At 52.0% G+C, this 13281-nt stretch overlaps 1 protein-coding gene across 6 annotated transcripts in view; it reads left to right on the forward strand.

The window, feature by feature from the left end:
- The window catches only part of LOC138282998 (casein kinase II subunit alpha-like), a 193079-nt gene that overhangs the window by 139352 nt on the left and 40446 nt on the right, over positions 1-13281 (forward strand). For 5 of the 6 annotated variants that reach the window (XM_069221099.1, XM_069221097.1, XM_069221095.1 and 2 more), the window contains one exon: positions 3219-3278. In XM_069221099.1, the coding sequence (XP_069077200.1) occupies positions 3219-3278 (60 nt within the window). The remainder of the gene's footprint in view (positions 1-3218; positions 3279-13281) is intronic. The other variant, XM_069221098.1, reaches the window with a different exon arrangement.

Here is a 13281-nt window from a genome sequence, read left to right on the forward strand (position 1 = left end):
AGTCAGTGCCTAGATCAAGGCAGATCACAACTTTACTGATTACTAGAACATAATAGTCACTGAGACCTGCGACTGCTATGACTTGATCCTCAGAGGGTTACACATGGGGTCACCTTCCCATGGGGATCTCAGCTCCTTCCAAAACAACCACTCCTCCTCCAGGTTTGGAATGGTGCGAGCTTCTCCTGTGTAACTTACGGACACAGCAGTTCCGAGACCTCTTGCCTTTAACACTTATCAGTAAATCTGAGTCCTGGTTCCTCTTTAAATCAGTTTTTCTCAGGCCCCTCTTCAGATACTTAATCTTGAGCTACTTCTAAGCTCTGGCAGAAGAGCAGCTACTCGGGTCTTACGGTCACCGAGTTTGACAGTGTCCATGTTGAGGTTGTTCATTCCGTAATCTCGGATCCCAGACTCTTCTCTGCAAGGATTGTATTCCACCTGTTCTCCAAGGTCTTCCTACTCCACTGGAAGCCAGAGGTTGCTCCACAGCTGGTCTTGGCTGCTCCTCCCTCGCCCTGTCCTTCCAGGGAGTCACCACTGACCCTGACACAGGTTCTTCTGACTCCGGCATGGAGGTAAATGAGCTTCCTCATTAAATCACGACATTGGATGGAGTTTCAAGCTTTGCCTGCCCTTGAGTGAGTGCATCTTCCTAAGGCCACCCATAGTAGCAACCTTCTTCCATGGTCACTTCTTTGCCTTATAAATCCTTTTTTTTTTTTTTTTTTTTTTAATCAAAGTGTTATATGTGACAGAGCAACCAGCTTATGTTTGAATTATTCGCCTCTTTGTTTTCTGAGGCAACACAGAAGTTGCCTTACAACAGTCACAAATACATGTCTAATGGATACAACATACAGGGAGTGCAGAATTATTAGGCAAGTTGTATTTTTGAGGATTAATTTTATTATTGAACAACAACCATGTTCTCAATGAACCCAAAAAACTCATTAATATCAAAGCTGAATATTTTTGGAAGTAGTTTTTAGTTTGTTTTTAGTTTTAGCTATGTTAGGGGGATATCTGTGTGTGCAGGTGACTATTACTGTGCATAATTATTAGGCAACTTAACAAAAAAAAATATATACCCATTTCAATTATTTATTATTACCAGTGAAACCAATATAACATCTCAACATTCACAAATATACATTTCTGACATTCAAAAACAAAACAAAAACAAATCAGTGACCAATATAGCCACCTTTCTTTGCAAGGACACTCAAAAGCCTGCCATCCATGGATTCTGTCAGTGTTTTGATCTGTTCACCATCAACATTGCGTGCAGCAGCAACCACAGCCTCCCAGACACTGTTCAGAGAGGTGTACTGTTTTCCCTCCTTGTAAATCTCACATTTGATGATGGACCACAGGTTCTCAATGGGGTTCAGATCAGGTGAACAAGGAGGCCATGTCATTAGATTTCCTTCTTTTATACCCTTTCTTGCCAGCCACGCTGTGGAGTACTTGGACGCGTGTGATGGAGCATTGTCCTGCATGAAAATCATGTTTTTCTTGAAGGATGCAGACTTCTTCCTGTACCACTGCTTGAAGAAGGTGTCTTCCAGGAACTGGCAGTAGGACTGGGAGTTGAGCTTGACTCCATCCTCAACCCGAAAAGGCCCCACAAGCTCATCTTTGATGATACCAGCCCAAACCAGTACTCCACCTCCACCTTGCTGGCGTCTGAGTCGGACTGGAGCTCTCTGCCCTTTACCAATCCAGCCACGGGCCCATCCATCTGGCCCATCAAGACTCACTCTCATTTCATCAGTCCATAAAACCTTAGAAAAATCAGTCTTGAGATATTTCTTGGCCCAGTCTTGACGTTTCAGCTTGTGTGTCTTGTTCAGTGGTGGTCGTCTTTCAGCCTTTCTTACCTTGGCCATGTCTCTGAGTATTGCACACCTTGTGCTTTTGGGCACTCCAGTGATGTTGCAGCTCTGAAATATGGCCAAACTGGTGGCAAGTGGCATCGTGGCAGCTGCACGCTTGACTTTTCTCAGTTCATGGGCAGTTATTTTGCGCCTTGGTTTTTCCACACGCTTCTTGCGACCCTGTTGACTATTTTGAATGAAACGCTTGATTGTTCGATGATCACGCTTCAGAAGCTTTGCAATTTTAAGAATGCTGCATCCCTCTGCAAGATATCTCACTATTTTTGACTTTTCTGAGCCTGTCAAGTCCTTCTTTTGACCCATTTTGCCAAAGGAAAGGAAGTTGCCTAATAATTATGCACACCTGATATAGGGTGTTGATGTCATTAGACCACACCCCTTCTCATTACAGAGATGCACATCACCTAATATGCTTAATTGGTAGTAGGCTTTCGAGCCTATACAGCTTGGAGTAAGACAACATGCATAAAGAGGATGATGTGGTCAAAATACTCATTTGCCTAATAATTCTGCACTCCCTGTATAGCAATGGATCACGCTCACTGCCTAAAGCAGTCTCTATTTCAAAAGCAATTGCATTTAATTTATGATCCAAAATGTTTCCCCACCAGTAAATTTTTGCAGAAAATGCTTTTTGAGCGTGGTGATGTTAAATCTTCGAGTACGTCGCAGTCTGTGCGATTGTGACTGCACACGCTCGTATAGCATCAGATCTGTAGGAGTTGAGATCACCTGGTCTGACCAAGTGCTTCGTTTGTTGAAGGCTGTGAGGCATCCTTCGGTACTAGTTTTGCTCTGGCAGGCGTGTTGTTCTGTGGGGGAGTTTCTCCTGGTCTGTCCTGGGCAGGGTGCACTTGGTGAGGTTCCTCCTGCCAGTAGATGGAGGTTCTTTCCACGCGTGTTCACCTGTGCCGTCATGGCAGGACATGGGTCTGGTTGGCGCTATACTTAACCAGCTTTCTGAGAACTGTCATCCCTCCTGGTTCACCGTCCAGGCCTCCGGCACCTTCCCCTTGTATGATCGAGGTAGTGTTTGCATCTCCCTCCATGCCACTCTCTGCCACATGCCATCCTATCCCTATAATGTGCTGAGGGAGGGATGGGTTAAGACACCTGATGAGCCCCTCGTGTCACTTTGGTGCTCTGTGTGGTAGGTAGCACGGATTTGGCACCCTCGCTGGGTCAAGGGAAAGAGGGGTAGCGCACGAGACCTCTGTGCGGAGGAGGAGCAGCGGGGAGGCTGGTGAGGGGTGTAGAGGACTGTGGTGGGTGGTTGGTACTCTGGCTCCTAACGCCTCTTTCAATCTTGTTTTGCAGCAGTTGTACCAGACGTTAGCGGACTTCGACATTCGCTTCTACATGTATGAGATTTTGAAGGTGAGTCGCTCCGCTTGCCGTGGCCTCGTCTGTGAGCTGGCGTTGGAAGAGGGTGGACGGGGCCTTTCCTACCAGCTCCCTGCTCGGTGCTCTCAGCTGCTGCTCTTGAGTTTGTCTCAGTCTTTGAGTGTCAGTCCAGCCCTGATCCTGAGACATGCAAGTGATCCCTAGATTACCCTGTGCATGTGTTTTTAGCCATACACACCACAGATCCCTGCTCACAAACACTTTCTTTCGCTCACTCCCCCACAGTCCCTCGCACGCAGCCATATGCCAATACGCATTGTTACCACACCTGCAAAAGTGCTCCTTATTTTGTTTCTGCTCACATTTACCACTCCTGTGTTTTGAGTTATTTTGTTTATAAAGGTCTCTTGATTCTATGATTTAGAGTAAAATTCCTCCCCCCCCAACAGCATGGTCCATTGTGTGCAGTGCTGTCGGCTGGAGCTTGTCTGCATGTGGGTCAGTCAGTTCTTCCATTATGTGCACTGCTGGTGGGTGGAGCTTGTCTCGCTGTGGTCATTCAGTACCTCCGTTGTGTGCAGTGCTGGTGACTGAATCTTGACTGCTTGTCGGTGAGTCAGTTCCTCCATTGTGTGGTGCCCTTTTGACTGGATCTTGGCTTCTTGTGCTGCCGGTCACTGCATGTATTGGTTGGCTGCTTGTACTGCTGGTCACTGCCTCCACTGGTTGGCTCCCTGTGCTGCTGGTCACTGCCTCCACTGGTTGGCTCCCTGTGCTGAAGGTCACTGCCTCCACTGATTGACTCCCTGTGCTGATGGTCACTGCCTCCACTGGTTGGCTCCCTGTGCTGCTAGGCACTGCCTCCAGTGCTTAGCTCCCTGTGCTGTCAGGCACTGCCTCCAGTGGTTGGCTCCCTGTGCTGCCGGTCACCACCTCCATTGGTTGGCTTCCTGTGCTGCTGGTCACTGCCTCCACTGGTTGGCTCCCTGTGCTGCTGGTCACTGCCTCCACTGGTTGGCTCCCTGTGCTGCTGGGCACTGCCTCCAGTGCTTAGCTCCCTGTGCTGCCAGACACTGCCTCCAGTGGTTGGCTCCCTGTGCTGCCGGTCACTGCCTCCATTGGTTGGCTTCCTGTGCTGCCGGACATTGCCTCCATTGGTTGGCTTCCTGTGGTGCTGGTCACTGCCTCCATTGGTTTGGCCCAAGAGTTTGTAGCCCTGTGCTCTCCAAAGCTGTGCAGGGGCCCAGGAGTTTGTGGGAATCTGCTGTGCAATGCTGGGCAGGGGGCCAGAAGTTTGTAGGCCTGTGTTGTGCAAAGCTGCTCAGGGGCACAGGAGTTTGTAGAGCTGTGCTATGCAAAAACGTGCATGGGCCCAGGAGTTTGGAGAGCTGTGCTGTGCAAAGACATGAAGGGGTCCAGGAGTTTGGACTGCTGTGCTGTGCAAAGCTGCGCAAGGGCCCAGGAGTTTGTAGAGCTGCGGTGTGCAAAGCCGCGCAGGGGCTTAGGAGTTTGTAGAGCTGCGGTGTGCAAAGCCGTGCAGGGGCCCCGGAGTTTGTAGAGCTGTGGTGTGCAAAGCCGCGCAGGGGCCCGGGAGTCTGTGGTGTGCAACGCCGCGCAGGGGCCCGGGAGTCTGTGGTGTGCAAAGCCGCGCAGGGGCCCGGGAGTCTGTGGTGTGCAAAGCCGCGCAGGGGCCCGGGAGTCTGTGGTGTGCAAAGCCGCGCAGGGGCCCGGGAGTCTGTGGTGTGCAAAGCCGCGCAGGGGCCCGGGAGTCTGTGGTGTGCAAAGCCGCGTAGGGGCCCGGGAGTCTGTGGTGTGCAAAGCCGCGCAGGGGCCCGGGAGTCTGTGGTGTGCAAAGCCGCGCAGGGGCCCGGGCGCTGGTATGCCTTTGCTGTGCGGGAGGCGCTACAGCTAAGGGACGCCCCAGTGTCTGCGGTGACCCACACTCAGTGCTCCGCGCACCCCCAGGCTGCTGGACAGTGTCTCACCAGTGGTGCACAAGTGAAGTGACCTGGGCCGCAGATAAACGGAGTGAGTTTTGGACACAGAGAAGGGGTCGTGACCCCACGTGTGGCCGCAGCTACCAAAGTCTATCATTCTGGGCAAATTCTTCCTTCTGTCTTCGCTAAGGGCACGGAAGCAGATGAACTTCTAAAGTAAATATCACCAAATAAAAATGTTATACCTTTCTTACACGCGCGTATATTTCAATGAATGCATCATTTACTCGCGCCCTTCCTGTCCTGTGCACATAGCATTTCGTGTACCCTGCCCGTCACCATAGTGCCACACTCACTCACAGTCAGTGTCTGCTTGTGTTAGCACAAGAGGGATCCAACCCCGCCTCCCACTTAAACGGTGCACACTTCATCGCGATATGTCAACTCTCCGCCACACCTGCTCCTGTCTTACCGCACGCACAGTTATGCACACCTGTGTGCACACTCAGATTCATCTTAACATTCACTCGTGAGCAGGCACACTTCATCACAACCTGCTGCTGAACCGCCCCTGCTCCAGGTTCACTGGTATTTATCTGCTCCTGCACGAGGTTCACTGTGTGCACAGTAATACGCACTTGTGTGTGCACACACAGATTCATCTGCACGTTCACTCGTGAGCAGGCGCACTTCCTCACAATGTGCTGCCCACCCTCTCTTATCTCCTGTCCCGCCCCTGCACCAGGTTCACTGTGTGCACAGTAATACACACTTGTGTGTGCACACAGATTCATCTGCACGTTCACTCGTGAGCAGGCGCACTTCCTCACAATGTGCTGCCCACCCTCTCTTATCTCCTGTCCCGTCCCTGCACCAGGTTCACTGTGTGCACAGTAATACACACTTGTGTGCTCACTCAGTTCCCTGCTTTGACTGATCACCTGAAGCTCCACACTCATTCCCTTACCGTGTCCGCCCTACCAATGACCCTTAGGGATGTGCTCACCAGGCACTTCCTTGCCTCGCAGCCCTTAAACAGTAGCCCAGCGGTCCTGATTTGATCGACCTCGGGCGAATGAAGGGCTGAGGCGTGGTGTGCGCTGCAGCCAGTGACCTTGAGTTCCTGCACCGCGAGTGAGCTCTCTCGCAGCTCCTCTCGCTCCTTCCCTCAGTCACAGACGGGGATGGCCTGGCACCAGGGGGGTCAACGTCCTCCTTGTGAGAATGACAGCCCTTGCAGCTCCTCGTAGCGCTCCTCGTAGCGCTCCTCGTCGGGAGTGGCGCCTGGGATTTGGAATTCCCTCCCCACAGACGACAACGTACTCGCACTTCTTTAATTTTCAAATCGAAACTGTACTTCACCTCACTTAATGTATATGTTGTTTAGGACTCGTCTTCGCTAGTTAATATTTGCTGCTCTGAGTGTATTTTTTTGTTTTGTTTACATTTTTTTTTTTTACATATTTTTTTTTATTTTTGCCCATCCATTGACAAGGGAAGCATGAATCTGCAAGGCGCTGTCGGGCTTGTAGGGTCTATCGGCGCTATAAAATAAACAGTAACACCGTGTCTCCGGTTGTGAAGCTCCTTGAAGGCTGTAGTGCCTCCTCGCGGCGCTGCCTGTGCCGAGCCCTTGGCCTCTCCCGTCAGTAGGATGCGGTGAGCCCTGCCAGGGCTTGTTTCACACGGTTACCAGGAGACACTGGGCCTTGGTAGCGCCTGGAGGCTCCCCCCCCTTCCCCGTTGCCAGGACAGAGCTTGGTGGCTTCTCCCTGCCTGAGGCCGACGGCTGCTCTTCCTGGTTGGAGAGTCTGGTTTGTTGTGCTGGGACAGAGGCTGCCCCCAGGGCCTCTGCTTCACCATGACTCTTTTCACCGTCACTCCTTTCATCATCAGTCCTTTCACTCACTCGGCGCTCCGTCGGCACTGGCTCAGGGTCAGTGGCACTGCAGGCCTCGGGAGTGGTGTGCGCTCCCTGCCTGTAGGTCAGGCGCTGTGCAATAAACAAACTTCACTCCGTGACTCAGCTGCCTCCTCCGAACAGGAGCCTCGTGGCCCCTGGTGCCCGCCACGTGTCCCCTGGTGCCCACCTCGTGCCCGCTTCTAGTGTTACCTCACGCCCCTGGTGCTCGCCTCGTGCCCCTGGTGCCCGCCTCGTGCCCAACTCGTACACCTGGTGCCCGCCTCTTGCCTCTAGGGTTGCCTCACGCCCGTGGTGCTCATCTCGTGCCCGCATCTTGCCTCTAGTGTCGCCTCATGCCCATCTTGTGCGTGCCCCGTGCCCCTGGTGCCCACCTCTTAGCTCTAGTGTTGCCTCATCGCTTGCCCCTGGTGCCCGCCGCTAGTGTCGGCTCACGCCCCCTTCTGCTGCTCCCCTCACGCCCCCTGGTGCCCACCTCACACCCCCTGGTGCCCACCTCTTGCCACCTGGTGCCCCCCCCCCGTGCCCAGGTCCAGTAAGTGTACATTATCCCTTGCTCTACAACAAGCCACCACCTGCTGCGGTGTGAAGCAGGGGGGGCAGCGCCTGGAATCCTTGGACACTGATCCTGTCCATCTGAGATCCCTCGCGTGGGGAGATTACTTCCTGAGATCAGACCCCCTCCAGGGCTTTGTCCTAGTCGTAGCCGTAGAGCCTTTGATACATGGCCGCTCATCGGATTTTCTCTGGCACTGCTTGTTTCATTAACCTCCTGTTTGCAGGTATTATCAGACTTTGATGATCTGCCCACCTAACAGTAATCCGATGCGCCTTGAAGCCTCTCGTCTCATGAATTTCAGTGTATTAATCGCCGCTGCCACTAGATTTGCACATTGTGTGCATGATAGTCCCAGGGTCACTGAATCCACGCGTTCCACAAAGACTGATGCTGGCCTCGAGTCCTCTCAGTATTCCTTTCTCCTCTGATCTTCCAACAGGACCATGTTCAGCTCAGAGCTCCTGCTGGGTGATGCCTTTGTCTGTCTGGAGGGTCTGCAGTATGAGGAAAGACTCACAGAACAAGCCGCCTCTTTGCACGTTGGATGACTGGCAGAACAAGCCGCCTCTTTGCACGGTGGATGATTGGCAGAACAAGCCGCCTCTTTGCACGTTGGATGACTGGCAGAACAAGCCGCCTCTTTGCACGTTGGATGACTGGCAGAACAAGCCGCCTCTTTGCACGTTGGATGACTGGCAGAACAAGCCGCCTCTTTGCACGTTGGATGACTGGCAGAACAAGCCGCCTCTTTGCACGTTGGATGACTGGCAGAACAAGCCGCCTCTTTGCACGTTGGATGACTGGCAGAACAAGCCGCCTCTTTGCACGGTGGATGATTGGCAGAACAAGCCGCCTCTTCAGCACGTTGGAAGACTGGCAGAACAAGCCGCCTCTTTGCACGTTGGATGACTGGCAGAACAAGCCGCCTCTTTGCACGTTGGATGACTGGCAGAACAAGCCGCCTTTTTGCACGGTGGATGACTCTGACAGAACAAGCCGCCTCTCTGCACGTTGGATGACTGGCAGAACAAGCCGCCTCTTTGCACGTTGGATGACTGGCAGAACAAGCCGCCTCTTTGCACTTTGGATGACTGGCAGAACAAGCCGCCTCTTTGCACGTTGGATGACTGGCAGAACAAGCCGCCTCTTTGCACGTTGGATGACTGGCAGAACAAGCCGCCTCTTTGCACGTTGGATGACTGGCACAACAAGCCGCCTCTTTGCACGTTGGATGACTGGCAGAACAAGCCGCCTCTTTGCACGTTGGATGACTGGCAGAACAAGCCGCCTCTTTGCACGTTGGATGACTGGCAGAACAAGCCGCCTCTTTGCACGTTGGATGACTGGCAGAACAAGCCGCCTCTTTGCACGTTGGATGACTGGCAGAACAAGCCGCCTCTTTGCACGTTGGATGACTGGCAGAACAAGCCGCCTCTTTGCACGTTGGATGACTGGCAGAACAAGCCGCCTCTTTGCACGGTGGATGACTGGCAGAACAAGCCGCCTCTTTGCACGGTGGATGACTGGCAGAACAAGCCGCCTCTTTGCACGGTGGATGACTGGCAGAACAAGCAGCCTCTTTGCACGGTGGATGACTGACAGAACAAGCCGCCTCTCTGCACGTTGGATGACTGGCAGAACAAGCCGCCTCTCTGCACTTTGGATGACTGACAGAACAAGCCGCCTCTTTGCACGTTGGATGACTGGCAGAACAAGCCGCCTCTTTGCACGTTGGATGACTGGCAGAACAAGCCGCCTCTTTGCACGTTGGATGACTGGCAGAACAAGCCGCCTCTTTGCACAGTGGATGACTGGCAGAACAAGCCGCCTCTTTGCACGTTGGACGTGTAGGAGGCTGGCTCAGTTTATGGTGCGGCACCATATATACGGGGTCCAGGCAACCCGTAGTGATAGTGAACAGGTATCCAGATAGCAGAAGCTCCCTAGGAGTGGCTGTGGTGAGCAGCTGAGGCTTATCCAGGAGGAACTTAAAGCACTTGCAATACCACAGCAGTCGGACAGTAACTCACTCACAAGAAAGAACCACACATGTTACAAAGTTAAAGGATACTTTATGGCAGCACTACTCCTGGACTAGCATTGGTGTATCTCCCCTTGGAAATATCTACACACAGTATACACGCAAAATAACCAAAAGAAATAGCATGGAATGTACAGGGCCCTATGCGGGGGGACCATACCATATACGAAGAAAGTGGAACGCACAATAGTGAACCCAACCAGGGTAAGTGTGGTAGTTAGCTAGCTAGGGGCTGTGGGTAGATGAAAACACCAGAGGTAAGTGCACTAAGTGTCCCCGCGATCAGGTGCAAGGTAGTAACCCACCCAGTTGTCTCATACGCTAACACAGGGAGTAGCGGTTGGAGTTTGTGTGATTCAGGACCCTTCCCACTGGACCATGAGAAACCAACAGACCAGAGAAAGGTTGGAATGTGCCCCCACCCGAGGATACCTAGAAGACAGGAATACCAACACCAGGGGACCCGGATGCAGAGGGGAGAAGGGACTCTCTTAGGTCAGTGGAAGCCTCAGATTGTCCAGCTGCTATCACGACCAGTGGACCAGGCTGGTGGAACTGAGGGCGGATTCCGGACGTGGTGGACCTGAAAAGGGAAGGGGACAGAGTACAGCATCCTTGGAGGTGCCCAGGTGGGACAGGTGGCAATGCCTATCCTCCTAGAGGTGATGTTCCTGCAAGTCAGCGGACTTAGAAGTCCAGCTGCACGGTCTAGGAGCTGCAGAAGACCCCCGGAGTTCCATATGAGCCGTCCCTCAAAAAATGCTGGATTGCAGGAGGGTCATTGACCAGCCAAGTCACCAACAAGCATTGGCAAATGCGAGCAGGAGCTGAAAAGGTATTTGCAGAATTTTCGGACCAGCAAGGTCCAGTAGACTCTTCCCTTTAGGGGGAGTCAGGGCTGGCCCCCAGCATGCAGGAAAGCTAGCAGAAGTCTTTGGAGCCCCCACGAGTGACCCACAGGCGATGGACACAGTCACAAGGAGGCCTTACCAGCACAACAAAACAGAAGTTCCACATTGCAGGAGATACAGGACAGGGGCTAATCTTTGAGTTGCAGAGTGCTGGGGGCCGGGGCTTTTGGGCGTCTGAAGATGTCCTGGAGGACGAGTCAACAAGCCTTGGCAAGTGCAACAGTCATGGTGCAGAGGGATTCCAGTCCAGTGGCAGGAGCAGGGGCCGACAGTCTCTCAAGTTGGTCAGAAGACGAACAGGACCCAGAGGAAGCCACAGACTCACCATCTGTCCAGCAAAGCCTTTCGACGTCCGTGGGACGGCAGATCCCACCAGCTGGTCTACCTTGTCTTGAGGTGCCTGCAGATGCAGAGGAAAGTCTCCTTTACTTCAAGGGAGATTCCTTCGTGATTCCAGGTGTAAACGGAGTCCTTGTGACCCATGAGGATGCAGAGCCTTGGATATTGCAGAATTCTTGCAGGATCCGGAGAAGCAATGGTGCAATGGGAGCCTTCCCACCAGAAGCAGACTTGCTTGGTTCCAAAGCTGACCAGCAGTGGCTCCAGAGGCCAGGAGCAGAAGATGTCTTGCTGAGAGTTCCTTGGAGAGTCTTGCTGGACGAATCTGGGGACCCACCGTCAGGGGAGCCCTTAAGTAACCCTGAAAGGGCATCGGACACTATCTGCATTGACCTTCCTACAAGAAGGGGTCAGGGATGTCATCTATTTGGCCTAACCAGTGAGATGCTCCCATGGGCCTCTGCACATCTTATTTCCAAGATGGCAGAATCCAATGACCACCTGGCAGAGCTCTGTGCACCCACTTAGGATAGGAGCTGGACACGAGGATGATCACTTCCCTGTCCTTTATGTGGTTTTGCACCAGAGTGGGAACCAGGAGTTCTTGAACTGGTGCAAACCGGATTATGCAAGGAGGGCACCTAATGTGCACTTCAAAGTAGTCTAGTGCTGCTCAGAGGCCACGTCAGCCAAGAAAGAGGTGGTCCCACCTCTCTTTTGCAGAAAACCCTTTGTTCTGCCTTCCCCCGCTTGAGATAGGCTCATCAACAGGAAGCCAGAACAGTGCCTGTAGTCTGCAGCAGCGTGGGCTGGCAGCTAGATCCTGTAAGGCTTCACAAGCAGAACTGGGGGATCCTCTTAGGAGCCCCCAGAGTACATGGTATCATGCAACTAGCACTGCAATCAATGTAGTTGCATAATTCCAACATGTTTGATACCAAACATGCCTAGGTTTGGAGAAGCCATTATGTAGTTGAACCACTTGTGTTGATCAGTGTCCGCTACATACCTTTAGATGGCTTCCCTGTACTTAGAGTCCCAGACGTGGCCTGGGATATGTAGAGGCCCCTGCTTATGCAGGGGTACCATCACACCTAGGGACATGCACCCTGCTCTTGGGCTGAAGGGCCTACCAGAGAGATGACTTAGAGTCTAAGTGCAGGGACCAGGATATAAGGCAAGCCTTATATCTGTACTGAAAGGGTGCATGCACCATTTCACACAGACTTCAATGTCAGACCTGCAGTACAGTTTGAATGGGCTCCCATGGGTGGCACAATATATACTGCAGCCCATGGGGGACCCCTGGTGTACCAATGCCCTGGGTAACTAAGTACCATATACTAGGGACTTACATAGGTGTACCAGTATGCCTATTGTGTGTGTAAAAGTTTGCTTGGAGGATAGAGCACAGACAGTGGGGTCCCGATTAGCAGGATCCTAGTGAACTACAGTCTAAACACACTGACATCAGGCAAAAAAGTGTGGGGGGCTACTACAACCAGAACCCAGCTTACTACATGATGACTCTTGGAGAACAAGTTACCTCTCACGCTCATTGTATGATTCTCTGATAACTAGTGGGTTCTTTCTCTCATTGGATAACTCTTAGAGAACAAGTTAACTCTTTCGCCCATTTGATGACTGTTAGAGAACAAGTTGCTTCTTTGGCACATTGGATGAGAACAAATTGACTTCTTGGCACGTTGGATGACTCGGAGAACAAGTTGCCTCTTTATGCCAGTCATCTGAAATGTAGTGGAGACTTTGTCAGTCTAAAACTGACAGAATAACTACAGCCCACTTAGGATGTTCTTTTGAGAAGGGGCTTTTTGAAAATAAAGAGGCAACTTAATAAACCTCCTACCCCTGGCAGAAATCAGTCTCTCCAACGCTTCAGAAATTTCGTCTTTGGACTTTGAGTATATAGTCTTCTCTAGAGCTCTGAGACCAGGTGTGTGTAGCATTAAACTATGATTAAGATGATATGGTGTAAGTCCAGTGAGCCATCCTTAGACAAGCCTTCCCCTCCTCCCATGCATTGTATTAGTAGTCATGAACAGTTACTGCACCATTTTCTCAGTGAATAAATTGGAGAATCCCTGAAGGTGGTTGGGTAATCAAGAAGCATTTCTGTCCACTTGATAGCCGAAATATTTTTGAATACAAAAGCCCACGTTGCACCAGTAGTCCATGGCACATTAGAGGGTACTTATTATGCAGATGTGCACCTTGTGCAAGAGCACAGTGCTGTCACTCACAGTTGGGTAAAGCTATGGCTGAAGTAACCTGGCCCTGCATCCCATTATGTGTGCTGCGGTGTGTGTG

This window comes from Pleurodeles waltl, chromosome 2_2, assembly GCF_031143425.1.
Source record: "Pleurodeles waltl isolate 20211129_DDA chromosome 2_2, aPleWal1.hap1.20221129, whole genome shotgun sequence".
In the NCBI taxonomy this organism is placed as follows: domain Eukaryota; kingdom Metazoa; phylum Chordata; class Amphibia; order Caudata; family Salamandridae; genus Pleurodeles; species Pleurodeles waltl.